Raw genomic sequence first — 16936 nt, 5'->3', positions numbered from 1 at the left:
TGCAATAAGGAAGATGGGAGCAAAAAGAATTTGTTTTGTTTTTATCAGCATCTTCTATGCAAGGATGAAAGGAAGAAGTCCTGAATGTACTGGTTTACCACTGGTGTGCTGGAACCAGATCCCTACCCCCTCCTCATCCTTGGTTTTCCCATCTATAAATAGGAGAAGCAGGGAGATTGGATTTGTTCTAAGAGCTCTCCCAGGTTGGACGGACTCTTAATTCTGAATCCTTATACCTCTTTTACCTCCTTATACCTCCAAGCTGGCAGAGAAGCTTGGCAGGACTTCATTTTTAAGAACTCCTTCTCTTTTGGGGGCACCTGGGTTGCTCAGTCAGTTAAGCATCCAACTCTTGATCTCAGCTTGGATCTTAACCTCAGGGTTGTGAATTCAAGCCCCGTGCCAGGCATGGAGCCTACTTACGATGTAAAAAAAGAAAAAGAAAAAAAAAAGAACTCCTTGCTTTTGGGATCAGACGTCCACAGAGCCCTTCCCAGAGCCATGCCCCTGGTCTGTTGAAGCCCCTGTACATGAAGTGAATGCAGAGAGCTGAGGCAGAGATTCCTGCAGGTCCTTGACCTGCAACCTACTGGAGAAGGACCTGGAAAGATAGGAAGGTGACCTGGAACTGGTCATGTGGACCGTGGGGAACTCTAGGACTCCGTTTACAAACACTCAGTTAGCCCACCTCCTCGAAGTGCGTTGGTGGTATCAGGTGAACCCTCTGGCCGGCTTTCCTGGCAACTCCTTGCTCTGCGGCCCCATGCTGCTCAAGTGTCATCATCACATTCTGCCCTTGGCCATCTCCTCTCCCTGTGACTAAGCCTCTCTCTTCTCTGCCATTTCCCCTCCCAACCTTGGCCCCCACAGTGTGGTTCTGCAGAGTACATGGCCCCGGAGGTGGTGGAGGTCTTCAGGGATGAGGCCACCTTTTATGACAAGCGCTGTGACCTGTGGAGCCTGGGCGTGGTCCTCTACATCATGCTGAGCGGCTACCCTCCCTTCGTAGGTCACTGTGGGACCGATTGTGGCTGGGACCGGGGAGAGGTCTGCAGGGTGTGCCAGGTAAGCGCAGCTTGGGGGCCTACTGCACAGGGCCTGCTGGCATTGGCAGGAGGTGGGGGGGCAGGAGTGTGCTTGGGGGGGATGCCCAACAAGACTGGGCTGGGGGTGTTTCTGCTCCAGAAGAGGGTCCCTAATGCCCCTTCCCCCTTCTGTCCAAAGGCTGATGATAGGCTGAGAGAGAGACAGGCTTAGCTGGGAGTTTAGGGGAGAGTTGTAAGAGCGGAACCTGCAAATCTGAGTTTTGCCCAAGAAATCCAAGCAGGGATAGCCACACCAGCCAAGACAAGGAGGTGTGAGACAACTGCATGGGTACAAGGAAGAGGAGTTGAAGTGTAAGGTTGGCAGTAGGGGCAGCTGAAACCTTACAGGATGCCAGGGGCCCATTTGTGGGGCCCCTGTATGAAGTGCTGAGGAATTGGGGCTGTGTTCCTAGTTGGCATTTGCCACGTGTCACCCACCCTCCAAGTAGCATAGCCATCCCTGCCCGATGGGCATTCTGTGTGGTCTGATGACTTAGCAGGGAGTGGGGAGCTGGGAAGGGCCCTGGCCTCTGGCATCCCCAAGCCATGAGCTGCAGCTCCAGCTGAAACCAAGGGGACCCAGGGTGACCAAACCAATGGCAGGTACATTCTGCTTATTCCGTGGTAGTGTGGCTTCAGGAGGAATCTTCTTTACCTAGAACAAGCTGTTCGAGAGCATCCAGGAAGGCAAGTATGAGTTTCCTGACAAGGACTGGGCACACATCTCCAGCGAGGCCAAAGACCTCATCTCTAAGCTCCTGGTTCGAGATGCAAAGCAGAGACTGAGTGCTGCCCAAGTTCTGCAGCACCCCTGGGTGCAGGGGGTGAGTAACCCGGGGAGGTGGCAGTCCACCTCCCCAGGCCTGTAGCGTGGCGGGGAGGAAGCTTTTAGAGTAGCAAGTACTAGACAGCAGCCCAGGGGGCTGACCTCAGCTGGAGGGAGACCAGCTTCAGTTCCTGCCCATGTAGAGTGAACTGGCCATTGACGTAGCCCCTGAAGGATCCCCTTATGGGTCGTAGACTTGGCACTAACCTTGGCCTAGGACTAGACTTCTAACTGACCCATGCTGCTTGGGAATGACCAGAGGCCTCTGGGGGGTTGGCACATGCATCCTACCATTGGCAGAGGCACACAGGCTTGGAAGCAGCCTGGTATTGGCATTTGGGGCCTGTGTCATTGGAGTGCCAGGCCCTAGCCAGCCTCAGTGACCCTTCCAGTGGAAGGAAGCAAACATTGCCAGCCCCATGTTACAGTGGGGGACCCAATCTAGAAACCTCTGAGTGGCTGACTGCTAGCCACCCAAGAGCTGCTAACTTTACTGAGCACCTACCCCATGCCAGACTCTGGAGATACCGGGATGATTAAGACCCAATCCCTGTCTTCTTACTCTAATGGGGAGGGGGAGACAAGGCAGTAAATTATGGGATAGTGTAACAAAAGCTTATCAAAAGTGCTGGGGGCACAAAGGGATGCACACCTCTGCTTGGACAGGAGTAGGGAGGTGGCAGGGGTGGGAGAATGAATGCTTCTCAGAAGTGACCCTCAAGCTGGGTCTCAGAGGATAAAGAAGACTTTGCCAGGCAAAGGGAGTGAGTCTCCTGGCAGAGTCAGCTGGGCTCAAACTGTCCTTTCTTACTCTCTCCTTGGAGGGTCTGACCTTGCAGGCAAGCTTGGCCAAGTGTCTGTGCTGGGCCAGGAATCTCTAGTAGCCTACCCACTCTGCACTGGTGTGGGTCGGGCAGCTCCTAAAGGAGGGAGCATTGCTTACCCCCACATCTGTCCTTCCCATTCTAGCAAGCTCCAGAAAGGGGACTCCCCACGCCGCAAGTCCTCCAGAGGTAAATGCTCCAACCACACCTGATGCCCTTCTTTCTTTGGCTTTGACTTTCCCTCAAACTCTCAGCCACACTGGGGTGAAGGGGGGACAGGGAGCCTAACTCTAGGCTCAGGTGTCGTCCTCCTGAAGGGGGTCCCCGGCCTGCCTTCTTAGCGCGGCCCTTCCTCTACCATCCCACTCCTTCAAGGCCCCTCAGGTGCTGTTTGCAGGAGAAAATAACTGTTTCCATATCTGCTTGCATCTAACTAGAAATCACCATTTATAGCCCAAAGACCTTATCTTTAGGTTATTCACCCCAAGGTTCCTTTCTGCTGCTGCGGGTTGGTGTCTGTGGCAGGAGGGGTCGCTGTGAGGCAGCTGGACCAATTGTCCCATCACCTCTAGACAGTAATAGTAATGGCTGCTCTATAGTAAGTGCATACTACGTGCCAGATCCGGTGCTAAGGGCTTTACAGAGCTTCTATTCATACTCTTTATGATCAATTTAAAAGAGAGTTGTTCCTATTATCCTATTTTATGGATGAGAAAACCCAAGAATAGAGAGATTGAAGTTTCTCTCTCAGGGCTGCACAGTTGCCTTTGGGAGTTGGACTTTGAACCTGTATCTGTTTGACTCTAGTGCCTTTTAACACTAGACCATACTCCTGGTAGCACTGCCCTATTCCCAGAGGACTGAGGTACCACACTGTGGGAACCCTGCCAGGGGGCCACCTGATGACGGGGTGCTGGGAGTTTCACAGGGAAACTTATGTATCTGTAGTTGCCACTGGGGTGAGCCGGAGTGCTGCTGCCCAGGGCAACCCTACCTGACCCTCTAGATCTACTCTATGAGATGTTTTTTGGCAAACCGCAGTGCCTGCTGTAGGCTTGCCCTGGGCTGGGCCCCAGGGATACAGACGCAAAGGCACAGCCCTTGCTCTTGGAGCTCCCTGCCCTGATGGGAGAGGGGGATACACGGGTGGGTGCTTCATATGCCCAGCCCTTTGGGAGAGCTGGGTACAGAGCATGGGAGCGCAGACGGGGGTGCTCTGAATAGAAGGGGGCATTTGTCCCAACTCCTAAGTCCAAGGACTATAGTTGAGGCTAAAAGCCATTCCAGCCTCAGTGAAATCAGATTCCAAACCTGGGCAAGAATGACTTCCCTGGGGGAGCAGCCCAGAAAAAGCCTCCAGGGTCCGGGAGCGGGCTGGCAAAGCTAGGGTGCTGAGCCCCGCTTCCTTCTCCTCTGTGCTGCCCGCCCCTGTAGAAATAGCAGCACAATGGACCTGACACTCTTCGCGGCCGAGGCCATCGCCCTCAACCGCCAGCTTTCTCAGCGTGAGGAAGACGAGCTGGCAGAGGAGTCTGAGTCCTTGGTTGAGGGCCTCTGCTCTGTGAGGCTTTCCCCCCCCTGCAAGTCACGCCTGGCCCGCCGGAGGGCCTTGGCCCAGGCAGGCCGCAGCGGTGACCCAGACCCATGCCCAACTCCAGCCGCACTCTGACCTGCCCCAGCCACGGCTTCCCCAACCACGGCCTGCCAGAAGTGACCAGAGTCTGCAGAGAAAGCCGAGGAAGCTGCTGTGTGGCTCGGTCCTGTCAAAGGCCCTGAGGTTCCCACCCAACCCCCTATCTCCCCAGAGTCTTCAAGGAAAAAGCTCCATCCAAAGGGGTTGTCTTTGAAAAGGAAAGCAATCACTTGTCACTTTGCATAATTGCCTGCGGCAGGAACATCTCTCCGCTGGGCTCCTGTCCACCTGCTCACCCGCCTGCAGATCCAGGATCCTGCCTGCTCTCCCGGCTGCGGCCAGTGGCGGCAGCGGCTGGGGCTGTGGCCCTCAGGGAGCCAGCCTTGAAAAGTGGCGGTTGACAGAGGCTCGTTCCTCTCTCTGCACTGTCACCCCCCACACACCCCTTCCTCTGTCCTCCGGATGTCCTCCCCTGGGCTGAGCAAAGCCATCCACTCAATTCCGGAAAGGGCAGGGAGCCTTCTGCATTCAGAAGGCCAGATCAGTCTTCCAGTCTGTAGCGCAGGAGAAGCACAGATCTTTGCAGGGACCGAAAAGTGTCCCTCATTCATCATCCTCTTCCTTGTTGGGATTGCTGCTGAAGTCCGTATTAATTCGTTTAAAAAAAAAAAAATAAATAATGTTTGTTCTTTTAACCATGCACTTCCAGCAACTGTGGGACTTCACACTCCCACGGCAAGCCGGTGGATTTTCCAGAACATGTCATGGCTTGCTCTTCCTTGAATGACCACGCATGTGAGAGGTTTTATTCCGCTGTTTCCTATTATTCTAACTGGTTTTAAGCTGTTAAGGTGACCAGTGACTCAGAGGCTGGGTCTGCTGGAAGGCAGCACCAGTGCAGGGCAATTAGAAGGGACTCCGTGCCTGATGGGGGCCCAGACCGCGGGCATCCCTGGGTCTGAGCCAAGTGCCACCTAGAGCTAGAGAGCCTGAAGGCGCATCTGGCCTCCAGGAAGCTGAGTGCCCAGCTGCCTAGAGAACATGGATCTGTATAAGTCAGACAGACACTTACACGACAGTGCTATTACACGATGTGCTTGTTTTAATAAAACTGTTTTAAATTCTAGCTGTGGCCTTTCTGGTGGTCCTTTCTTCCCCTGTAAACCTGAGAGGGAGATGGGCCTTCTGGAGAGGGGCCGAGTGTAGCCCCGTGGGGAGAAGGTGCCCCTCATCGGGACCATCTAAATCTAGCCCCTTGTTGGATCAAAACAAGGTGAAGGAGAGATCATTGCTTTTCTTTTTTTAGGGGAGGGAATGAAGTTCATCAACATTTGTCAGTCTCCTATTCCGTGGCAGGACCCAGAGATGAGTGAGAAACAGCCTCTGTCCTGTAGGGTCTCCCCATCAGGTGGAAGACCGACATCAGCGACCATCACACAAACCAGCTTCAAAAAAATGCCTTAGTAGGTGTGTCCTGTGCCCAGGCCAGCCACGCGCCCAAGCAGGAATGAAGGTCCCCTCCGCCCAGAGCAGCACTAAACCTTTCTTGAGGATCCGTTGTGTGCCCAGGACTTGCCAGAGTCGGAACAAAGAAAAATGGTGCCTCACAGCCACAGCTGTCATGTTCGTCGTGCAAAGAGCTTCCATCTGCTTTGTCCCGTGTAACCCTCAGAACCACACTGGTGAGGGCTGGGGTGGGACGGGGCTTCAGAAGTTCCCAAGGAGGAGCAGGAGGGAGGTCTGAGGAGCAAGGCAGTGCTAGAGGTGCTGCTGGCAGCTTCTCTGGGGAGAGGGGAGGTGGGGTCAGGGGCTCCTCACTCTAGGAGCCATCCTGAGGCAACAAAGCCTCTGTGTTGACGCTGACATCCTCTCTGTTAACAGTCTTCCCTTTGCAGCAACTGATAGGTCCCCCAATGATAGGTCCGTGATCAAAGGAGCGAGACTGATACAAAGCGAAGGTCAAGCAAAGCTTTATTTCGCGCCAAGCATCGAGAATCAAACCAAATGTGCGGGGCCGCCTCTTATAGAGAGAGTGACTCCTCCCTGCCTTACAGACTAGCTTTTATAGAGCAGAGGCCATGTGGTTGGGCCTGGCCACACACAGGTGGCCAATGAGATTGTAACACACAGAGAAAGCTGCACAGTCATGCTAGGTCACACATGGGTGGCCAATTGAATTACAGTTCACCCCATAGTAGGTATTTGAACTAGCCTATCACCTTGGTCAGAATTGGTGCCCAAAAGGTACCCAAAAGGCGGGGTCCACACTCCCTGGTAGCTAGGGAAACAGTATGCTTGCCCCACTGATTGGATGTCTCCACCTGACCCGACTCATCCCTGCATTTGGCCTCACACCCCTAATTCTCCCTGGAGGGGGATGGGCTGGAAGAAACAGGCCTGCAGATTCTAAGCCTTTTGGCCCAAAGCCTCTCAGTCCCTCCCTGGGGACTTGGAACCAGGGTATGAGTTTAGTCCTCCAGGTTGGCCAGCTGAAAGATGATTTCCAGAGTCTTCCTGGACCAAGTGTCCCCACCCAGTTCTGGGTGCAGCTCCAGCTGGCTCTCAGGCCTCTGTGCCTTTGCTCAGGTGGCCCACCTCTACTAGCCCATCTCCCCACCCCGGTCCACCTGGCAAGGCCCCTGTCATCCATCGTGGCTCTGCCTCAGTGCTCCAGTGTCTCCTCTGGGTTTGTTAGCATCATCGTGCACTAAGCAACAGCTGCTGGCAGAGAAATGTCCAGGCATTATCTTGCTTAGTTTCTGTAGCCGTCCCTGGAGGTAAGTCACCCCACTTAGAAGAACTGAGCAGAGAAAAGAGAGAAAAACCCTGATGTACAGGTAGGAAGACAGAACTGGGATTCTTCCCAGAGACACTCGGGACCCAGAGCTAGGCAGCCTGGCTTCAGATCCCAGCTCTGCCACATAACTAGCTTTGAGCCCTGAGCAAGTTAGTGTCTGAGAGTGGCAGTATCTTCAACCCAAAATCGGGGATGCTAGTGCTTGCTTTATGGTCCTGTTGTGAAATTACGGATTAATAAACGGGGAGTGGTTAGAGCAATTCCAGGCACACACAGCCAATGCGCCATCAAGGGTTGGCTGTGGCTGGTCCTTCTTATTGCTGGTAGAGGCGCAATCCCTCTACCCAGAGCCAGTGAGAGAGATAAATTCCCCCCGCCCTTTCCTTCGCTTGTGTGGGTGGAGATGGGTCTAGACTTTCCAGATGGGCCTGGCCTCCAGCCCTTCGTGGGGTTCTCCTGCTGCCTGGTTGCTCTACCCCTCTGGGCAGGGGTCTCTGTCCCCAAGAGGCAGCCATAGTGCCAGGGCCAGAGTTTGCATTTAGGGATCAGGGGTCCTGGGTTCTAGTCCTTCTGCCACTCTTGACTGGGTGATCTTGGGAAGTCCCCGGCCCTTTTTGAGGCCATGGGCCTGGCTCTGCTGGGCAGGTGGAGGTCTGGCAGACACACTGAGGGAGGGAGGCTCTGGGGCCCAGAACTGTGCTAGCCAGTCCCCTGGCTCTAGGGCTCAGGTGTGGGCTGGTCTCAGCCAGCCGGCACATCCTAGATCTCAGGCCTCCTGCCTCAAATCCAGTTAGCAGGACTCCTGTCTGACCCCTCTCTGGGGGCCTGGGCACAAAGGCCAAGTCTTTCTCCCTCCAGATGTCTACCTGCCTGAGCTCTTGGGGGCCCCTTCTCCCTCCTGGCTGAATGTCTCTCACCAGACCCCGCTCCTAAACAGCAGGGCCCTGGTCCTGTGCCAGCTACTCCAGCCGCTTAGGTCTGGAGGGGACGAGGAGCCAGGTCCCCCCTCAGCTGGCACTCTTGTTGCCATGGTAGCGGTTACCTTGGAAGCCACTTTCCCGAGTTCAGCTTCTGAACAGTCTGGGAAAGCTGCCCGTCCCCCAGGGGACCGGTGCATTAATCACGCTCTTTTCCAGGGTCCTCACCCCGCAAGGAAAATAAACAGAACTAAACCACACTGAGGTCTTTTCTCCCAGTCTTCCTTCCCACCCCATGCCAGCCTGGGACTCAGCACTTCTGGGAAGGAAAGAGCATAGGCAGGCACTCTAGCCCGGGCCTCTCTGGGAAACAGATTTTGAGGCAGAACTCAGCTGTGACCCGTGGCCCACCCGCTGCCCACCCACCACCCTGAGTCCAGAGGCCTAGGGGACCCAGGCTTCAGCAAGGAGGGCCCTGAGGCTTGTGAGGTAGGGAACAGGTGGGGCGATCGGCCTCTAGTAACTCGGGCTTCCATCTTCTTACCTATTATAGGAAGCACATCATCCAAGGACAAACTTGTATTTTCTTTTTCACAGATGAAATAGCCTGTATCAAGGAAAGAATAACCAAGCCTTCTTCTCTACATTCCAGTCAACAGGACAGCAGGCATCACACAGGTTTCAAGCAGCCTTTTTTTTTTTTTTTTTTTTTTAAGATTTTATTTATTTATGAGAGAGAGAGACGGGGAGAGAGCAAGCACAGGCAGACAGAATGGCAGGCAGAGGGAGAAGCAGGCTCCCCGCTGAGCAAGGAGCCCGATGTGGGACTCGATCCCAGGACGCTGGGATCATGACCTGAGCTGAAGGCAGCTGCTTAACCAACTGAGCCACCCAGGCGTCCCTCAAGCAGCCTTTCATGACACTCCCCTGTCATGGGAAAAGATGTGAAGGCCTTGACTGAACACAGTGTCTCCCTCTGACAGTGGGGTTGCCAATTTCTCCCACCTCAAATAGGACAAGTCAGAAATCCAGGGACAGAGAAATGCTAGAGGACTTCCCAGCTGAGCACGGGATCTGGACACTGAGGTTCTCGCAAGAACTCTGGGGCCATCCTACCACTCCCCATCTGTTCTCTAAAGGAACTTTAGAGGATGGGTTTGTCCTTCTGTGATCCTGTAACTGATCATGGTTTACTGTGTCTCTCCTCCATATTTCCTCCTCTGACTGCAGGCCCTGAGGGATTTACAATGTCAACAAACAAAACAAAAAACAAAACCCTCCAATTTAGAACTTGGTCTTGTTTTTAGAGGTTAGAGTGTTCTTCTGGGATCTGGAGCTCACAATGCACCGGCCTCCCTGGCTCCAGCCTCTGCCATCTCCATCCCCCTCCACCAGATGGGCAAAGTGCGGTTCAGGAGGTGAGTGGCTGGCCCAAGTCCCACAGTGTGAGGCGCCCTGTCCTGCTGACAGTGGGGGGGCCACCTTCAGCCTCACACCCCGCCCAGCCAGAGTTATGCAAACACTTAATGGGGGTGAGGGGGTTGAGATTCCCAAAGCTCAACATCTCAGGAACCCATTTTCCTAGACAAGTATTTTGACAGCTCCTTCTAAAACTAGTCAGTGGGAGAGCAGTTATGTGTGACAGAGACATGGGCTGTCATTTGATACCTAATTAGAGGAATAATCAGATCTCATCCTGGAGAGAGGCACAGGGGATGTTGGCAGCAGCCCCTGGAGCTGGGGAATGCCCACCTCCAGGGCTTCATCTTATGGGGGCCAGGAACACAGCCAGGGGGGCCCACTGGTGCTCTGCAGTCACCCCCCCTCTCCACATACTTTTGAGTTCACACGTCTTTGCCCAGGCCCCTCTCCAGCCTCCTTGCGGGGCCTTCCCTTCACTGAAGCTCAGTCTGGTGACCTTGGCCTTCTCAGTTCCCCAACCCCACCCAAAGAATGCCCCTTGTTAGAGATGGAGGTCCCATGGTGCCCACGGCCCTCCTCTGTGGTGACCCGAGCTGGTCATGCAGGTCCAGGCCCTCCCTGAGCTCTGCCTTATGTTCAGGCAGAGCACAGAGAAGCTCACTCCCTGAACCAGCCCTTGTGGGGCTGGTGATCTACAGAGGAGACAGAGAACAAGGCCAGGTGATGGGGACATGGGAGCAGTGGTAGGCAGCCCACCCACTCAGGCACCATCGGGAATGCCTTTACAGAGCTGGGGCCGGCTGAGTAGGGTCCTGCAGGACGAGGAGGCATTCCCCAGAGAGCGGGGGCTAAGCAGACCCTCAGCAGAAGGGCAGCAGCAGAAAAGGGGAGGAATGAGGGGGAGGGGGTCGCTGTGGAGGCGGAGGACTGTGGCTTGGCTCTGTTGGGTGGCAGACATCTTGGGGAGACCGAGGCACGCAAACAGAAGCCAGTGGGGCTAGTGATGGGACCCTGGGAATAGTGCCCAGGTGCCTAGGTGCAGGCATAGGACCAGGTCCAGATTTGGGGATCAGGAAGACCCTGATGCATCAAGGGCCCAAGAAGAGCTGGGTCTGGGGGCGGGAAAGGGCAGGGCTGGGCTACCACTGCCTAGCCTTGACCTGGGGGGTCCTGCAAGTAGGTCAGACAGGCTGGGCAGAGGAAGTCAGGAGGTGCTAGCCCTGTCCCAGTTAGCTGACCCTGGCCACTGGCACCCAGTCCCTGCCAATCCTTCTCCCCATATTTGTTTTCCTCCTACCCCATTCCCCACACAACTCTGCTCCCTGCTCTTCCTTCTCAGACCCCCACCCAGGATCCCAGGAGGGCTGAGAGGGCTCACTCTCCCAGCCTACTGGCAATTAAGGGGGTAGATACCAAGCCTACCTGAGGAGAAGGAGGTGCCCTGAGATCAGCCTCAAACCAGGACCCCTCAACCCTGCTCCCCCTAAGAGACCAGAGGTCGACAGGCTGTGGGGAGGGGCGAGGGGAGAGCAGGAACTCAGAGGAATACCTCTTTCTCTCCTCCCGTGCCAGTCACCATTCCTGTCTCTTGAGCCTCCTCCAGGTCCCCTCCCATGCCCGCCTCTGAGTCCCTGAGTAGAAGCCCCATGTGCCAAATGCCAGATGGGCACAGAGGGTGCCCTGAGCATGTAGCCAGGGAGTCCCCTCACATCCCTGGCTGCTAAGCTCCACGTGAAGCCACCAGTCTATCCTGCCCCCTCAGGAAGCAGCAGCAGAACCTGGGCTGAGGGCCCCAGTGGGCCTCTGGGGCCTGCGGCAGCTCACATTGCAACCTCATGAATAACGCAGGGCCTCCCAGCTGCCTGCGTCTCTGAGGAACCCGTGTCCCCTGCACCGACCGCCTCCACTGCTTTAAACTTTCATAGGCCAAGGCCCAGTGGCAGCGGAGCCAGCTCCAGGTGGCCTGAGCCCCATGTCCTGGGCAGGGGAGCTCAGGCAAAGCTCTCCTGAGAGGAAGGTAACAGGGGGGACCTGGTGGGCCAGGCCTGGCTCTCCAGGACGTTGACAGTCAAGGCAGGAGGTGATCAGGCCAGAGTCTCAAGAGTGGCCTCCAGATTCCGGGCCTTCACGGTAGGAGGAGTAGGCTGGTGTGACCTGGCAGGGATCCTAGGTCAAGGCGCGGCTGGGGGCCCCTAGGAGAGTTGTGGGATAGGGTTACCAGGGCTGAATCCTCCTGTCCAATTCCCACTCTGAAGGGGGAGCACCCACAAAGACACATCCAAGAGGACCGAGACTTCCAGGGCTTTCCTGGGGACAGGCCCCACTGGCTGCAGACAGTACCTGAGTAGGCCTGCATGGACATCCCCATCAGCAGCAGAGACTTCCGCTGCCTACAGCTGGCCTGCGTGGGCCTCGGCCTGGTGGCCGGCAGCATCATCATCGGCGTGTCTGTGTCCAAAGCTGCAGCTGCCGTGGGTGGCATCTTTATTGGCGCCGCCGGTCTGGGTGAGCAGGTGAAGGGCATGGGGAGGCGAGCAGGGGTGCGGTTAGGTGAATGAGAAATGGAAGGAAGGGCTGGTTCAGCAGGAATTGTCTGGGGAGGATGGAAGCTAGAGGTGTGAGCAAGGCAGCTGCTGGGGTACGGGGAGGCAGAGGAGGCTTGCGGTGACATTCCTTCTGCCGGGAATAAGGACACTGTGGAGAAGGGTTGCCACAGGTCTCTTCGGATGCTCCTCTTCTGGCCCTTTAGTTCCAAGCCCTGGGCTCTTGGGGTTTTGGTGGAATTCATCAACCAGCTGGGGGTGGGTTGACAGCAGGGCAGTTAAAAGAGGACAGAGGTCCCAGTGGGACACTCTGTGACCCAAGGTAGGATCCAACTCAAAGGGTTACCTTTTCTTTCCTGGTATACCTTGGCAGGGCATCTGTCTGTCTATCCAGGCATCAGTCTATCTGTCTGTCTGGGTCAGTCCCACTGCTATCCCCATAATGATGTTGAGTACCATCCCTTTCCCCACTCCCCTGGGGTAAAAGCAGAGCCAGAAGCAGCAGACTGGTTGGTTCTCGGCATCTGTACTTGCAAACTCTTTCCAAGGCCACAGACACGTGGTCTGGGGATGAAATGGGAGTGGGCCAGGCACAGTCCACTGTGCTGCTAAGCCCTCCCCAGGTCTGGGTGGGAAGGAGCCTGCTCAGGAGCTCCCAGCTCTGCCTTAGGGGAAGATGGGGCAAAGGCATTTGGTGGTGGGGATGTCCCCTGGGTCCATTTCCAGCCCACTGAGAAGGACGGAAGCTAACCATGCTAATCACTGGGATGGGCTGGAGCCAGGAGCCTGGGCCTTCACAACCTGGAGCCCCTTCCCCAGATAGGCACCACTCCCTGCTCCCTTCTAGGAGCTGGGTGTTGGGGAGCCGCCCCCTCCCAATACTCACACGCTCACATTGATGCACCCAGAGTCCCAACCTGCACCCCCATGCTCCTCCCATGCACACCCATTATCTCCCCAAGAAAGCACTTCCAGGTGCACAGCCTGCCCACAGCTTCACGCAGCCTGCACTAAGCAGGCCCCTTGCCCATCACAGAACCCCTCTGTGTCTCTCTTCTCAGGGCTTCTCATCTTGGCCTACCCATTCCTCAAGGCTCGGTTCAGCCTGGACCACATTCTGCCTACCATAGGTGAGTCCTCGACCAGCCCCCAGCTGAGCCCACTTCCGAGGACCACTGGTGAAACCCACTGTGTATAAGTCCGTGGCCTGCTCTGGGGTGGAGCCCAGCCCCTGTGTGTGACTGCTCCTGGGTGTGGGCACGTGCGCGCGGGGTTAGGGTTAGGGTTAGGGGTTAGGGTTAGGGTTAGGGTTAGGGTTAGGGTTAGGGTTAGGGTTAGGCGTGCGTGGTAGGGGTGTGTTGGCGTTGCCATGACTACCATGCAGCAGACTCCAGCCTGTTGCTGCAAATACGCCTCAACCAGCTCAGAGCACCCAGAACTCCCATCTCCCCCCGAGAGAGTTTCTAACTCCCCCAGAGCCTCCAAGTTCTCCAGATAAGCCCATTTCATACCTTGAGCCCCATAAATACCCTCTACCACCCCTAAGACTTCAGGACCCTTTATAGCTCCTTAACGCATCTCTGCCCCCCCCCACATACATGTTACCCTCTCCATCAGTCCTGGGGTTTACAGAGTCCTAGTTCTCCCCATGATGCGCACCTCCTTAAAAGGTCTGCCATCTTTCCCTTCAAGGACCCGTTTCTTCGAACTCCGCTCCTAAATCAGCCCAGATCGTGTGGGAGACCTCCAGGAATGTGGCAGACAGAAACAGCAGCAGGGGTGGAAATGAGACAGTAGGAAGGACTTCCCTTCCCAAAGCAGGACTTGATCTGACAACGGCTTAGTAACCAGGGTCTTGGGGCACTCTTATTCCACAGGGAGCCTGAGAATCCACCCCCACCCAGGGCCAGACCATGGCGAGGGAAGATCCAGTGCCAATGGCAATAAAGAGGGTAAGTTAACAAATTCCAGAGTCCATCTTCCATCTCTGCTCTCTGGCTGGGCAGCTCTGTGGGACCCTGGAAAAAGCCTTGAGAGACACACAGGAGAGATGTCCCCAGTTACCGGGAGCCAGCAGATCAGGCAGTTCTCCCATGTGTTTGGTCAAAACCCTTCTTACTCCAAGCTGAGCTGGGCTCCTCTTGTTTGACCTCGGGCCTTCTCATCATGCCCATTATGGACACTGGGAGCCCCTCTAGGTCCCATGTCCCAGTTCATGTTTTCACTCTCTTCTCCAATGATGGAATCCAGAGCTGGTACCTGAAATGGAACATCTGCCTCCTCTCCCATCTCCACACACCAGAAAATTCTAGGGCAGGAGTTTTTCAAAGATGGCGCCAGCCTACAGCGGCTACCCACCAGTGGTAGGACACCTAATGCCAGCCTAAGGTCCCCTTCCAGACCCTGCTCCAAACACTTTACATTAAAACAACCCTATGAGGGAGAGACTATAATTAGGCCCACTTTATATGTGGGCCAACTGAGGCATAGGGAGATGAAGTAAGGCAACCAGGAAATGTTGAGGCCAGACCTGAAACCAGGTACTCGGCCCCAGAGTCGTCTCTCTAACCAACCCCCACCATGCTGCTGTCCTCTTGAAGGGCCATTCTGATCCTCTCTGCCTCTTTAAGTTCAGCTGAAACTGTCCCCTGGGACTCCCCTCTCTCCCCGGTGGTCCCTCTGGGTTGCTCTGCCCCAGAGTCGGTCTACTCAGGCAGCCCTGTCCTGGTCTGTCCCCCAGGAGCCCGCAGCAGCCTGTCCACGGTGAGCAGAACACTGGAAAAGCTGAAGCCAGGGGGGCGGGGGACTGGGGAGGGCTGAGGCAGGGGCTGAGGGTCTACACCCTGCCCTCCCCTCCTCCCTCCCTCCCTCCGTGCCTGCCTGCCAGCTACCCGGCTCTCACAGCCCTTCTGGATCCAAACCAGAGATAAACCAGGCTCTGGAGACACCAGCCCCACATTCGCCTGGGCAAAGCTCTTGCAGATGGATTCCATGCAGCCCACCGGCAGGGCCTGAAGCGAGGCACTGCTGAACGTTCTACAGAAGGCCCTTGTGTCAGGCTTTTGCCCTGGATTTTCTCTCTGGACTGCAGCTCAGCAACCTCCCCTTTTGTGATCTACTGACTAGTTTCTCTGGAATTTGGGCCCAGAAATCCCTCAGTCCCTTGCTCCAGGCTGGCCACAGAAATGAATCACACACCCACAGCAACCACAGATGGGATCCCTCAGCCCTTAAGGCCTGGCCCTGGGCCTATAGAGCTCACTGGCTAGATAGAGGGTCTGGACCAGATTCTTTCAGGTTCTCAAAAACTCTGGGCAACTCCTCAGGGACAGGCTCTTGGCAGCAGCAAAGCAGATAGGAGCATGGCCTGGACAAACAAAATGGTCACCGCTATGACACAGAGTCTCAGTGAGGCACCAACCTAGAGGCTTCCAGGAGGCAATGGCTCCTGGGCTGAGTCCTGACCTGACACTTGTATGTGACTCCATCCTTCAGCGCTTTTGGTGATCTAACTCCAGGCAAGACCTCCAGCCTTCTGGCTTGTCCCCCACCCTCTCACGGCTCCTGAACAATCTCAAACACTCCAGCCTCCAAGCTTTGTCTTGTGTTCTGGAGGCCTCCCATTCCTATCAAAAGCCCCCACCTCCCGGGTCTGGGTTGCTCAATTAAGTGTCTGCCTTCAGCTCAGGTCATGATCCCAGGGTTCCAGGATTGAGTCCCACATCAGGCTCCTTGATCAGCAGGGAGCCTGCTTGTCCCTTTGCCTGCAGCTCCCCGTGCTTGTGCTCTCTCTCTCTCCCTCTCTGTCAAATAAATAAACTTTTTTAAAAAATGTTAGTGGCTTAAATTTAATGGAAAAACGATCCCCAGTCTTTCCCTGGAGAGCCACGTCAAGGCCCACGTACCCACCGGGTTTGGGGCGAGGAGGACCTACCCAGGCGTGCATGGACGCGTGCAGATGTGGCTGCGCCTTCCCGCGGCTCTTTGCTCCCCGACACCCTTGGGTTGGAGCCCAGTCTGATCTCCACAGAGCCATTTGCTCCATGTGGCCTTGTCCGGGTTTCTGAGCAGGGGGACAAGTTGGGAAGAGTCTCATTTTTGCAGGACCAATGTAGATAGCTCCTCCTCTCAGAAGCCTCCCCTGACCTCTCCATGCTCGCCCAGCTCCAGGGTTTCCGTCCATCACAACCCTCACCACTCTGAGTGGTCCCTGTCTTCATCCTCCTCTCAAGGCCCACAGGTACCCAACAGATGTCACAAAACCAAACCAAAAGTGGCGGAGACCACATCATTGTACAGATGGGAAAGCTGAGGTCCTCCAGAGAAAGGGACACCTCAAGTCCTACGGTGAGAGGTTGGACTGCCAGGCCTTGTATCCAGGGCTCCTCTCACTCCCCACCCGAGCCTCTACCCGCTGTTGGACTCTGCACGGGGACCAACTGGCTGGCCATGGTGTGACAGGCCTCCACTCATAAATGCTGGCCCATCATGGAGCCTGTGGTTCCTCCAGCCTCAGAGAAGTCCCCCTCCCTGCACTTCCCTCCCCTCCACTTCCCCCCTGCCTGCTCCCTCAACAGTATCATCTGCAGCATAACCCAGGCCTGGGGGCCCCTCCTTGATCAGCAAAGAAACCCTTCCTCCTGCCCATCTTTGTACCTCACCTGAAGCGTCCCAGAACGATGACCAAGGATGGAAGGAGTGGAAATGAGGGAAGTGGAGCCTGAGCTGTGGGGAAGAGGAGTGTGGCACTCCCTGACCTACCACCAAACCCTTCCCCAATATGATTTCCCCAAGGCAAGGCTTTGGTATCTTTGATGCCAGGCAGAGCTTGACACAGAGCGGTATAGGGGATCAGAGCAGAATAACCTAAGGCATGAATGCATAAAAGG

At 55.7% G+C, this 16936-nt stretch overlaps 2 protein-coding genes across 11 annotated transcripts in view; both read left to right on the top strand.

Annotated features, from left to right (window-relative positions):
• Positions 1-5494, top strand: part of MKNK1 (MAPK interacting serine/threonine kinase 1) — a 43162-nt gene extending 37668 nt beyond the window's left edge. For 6 of the 9 annotated variants that reach the window (XM_059135239.1, XM_059135238.1, XM_059135237.1 and 3 more), the window contains 4 exons: positions 871-1065; positions 1745-1909; positions 2881-2924; positions 4170-4684. In XM_059135239.1, the coding sequence (XP_058991222.1) occupies positions 871-1065; positions 1745-1909; positions 2881-2924; positions 4170-4404 (639 nt within the window). In that variant the 3' untranslated portion in view covers positions 4405-4684. Of the gene's footprint in view, positions 1-870; positions 1066-1744; positions 1910-2880; positions 2925-4169 lie in introns of all 9 variants that reach the window. The other 3 variants (XM_059135242.1, XM_059135244.1, XM_059135236.1) reach the window with 2 other exon arrangements.
• A 133-nt stretch (positions 5495-5627) lies between these two features.
• On the top strand, positions 5628-15853 carry KNCN (kinocilin). 2 transcript variants are annotated; one of them, XM_059135251.1, is made up of 6 exons: positions 5628-6050; positions 8680-8760; positions 9390-9500; positions 13109-13177; positions 13925-13999; positions 14788-15853. In XM_059135251.1, the coding sequence occupies exons 1-6, from the start codon at positions 5876-5878 to the stop codon at positions 14865-14867; spliced, it is 591 nt and encodes a 196-aa protein (XP_058991234.1). In that variant the 5' UTR covers positions 5628-5875; the 3' UTR covers positions 14868-15853. The 2 variants fall into 2 exon arrangements, with proteins under 2 accessions (XP_058991234.1, XP_058991235.1); XM_059135252.1 differs by lacking the exons at positions 5628-6050; positions 8680-8760; positions 9390-9500 and adding an exon at positions 10424-12009.
• The last annotated feature ends 1083 nt before the right edge of the window (positions 15854-16936 follow it).

The sequence above is a fragment of the Mustela lutreola genome, chromosome 10, assembly GCF_030435805.1.
Source record: "Mustela lutreola isolate mMusLut2 chromosome 10, mMusLut2.pri, whole genome shotgun sequence".
NCBI classification, from domain to species: domain Eukaryota; kingdom Metazoa; phylum Chordata; class Mammalia; order Carnivora; family Mustelidae; genus Mustela; species Mustela lutreola.
The sequence above is the reverse complement of the archived record's forward strand: the minus strand, read 5'-3'. Positions and strand labels throughout refer to the sequence as shown.

Bases quoted from the DNA above. Each gene is read 5' to 3' on its own strand.
- KNCN (XM_059135251.1), top strand. From the start codon at position 5,876: ATGAAGGTCCCCTCCGCCCAGAGCAGCACTAAACCTTTCTTGAGGATC. The intron at 8,761-9,389 runs GTTTCAAGCAGC...TCTTGTTTTTAG, and splicing joins GGACAGCAGGCATCACACAG to AGGTTAGAGTGTTCTTCTGG. The intron at 9,501-13,108 runs GTGAGTGGCTGG...CTCTCTTCTCAG, and splicing joins GGCAAAGTGCGGTTCAGGAG to GGCTTCTCATCTTGGCCTAC.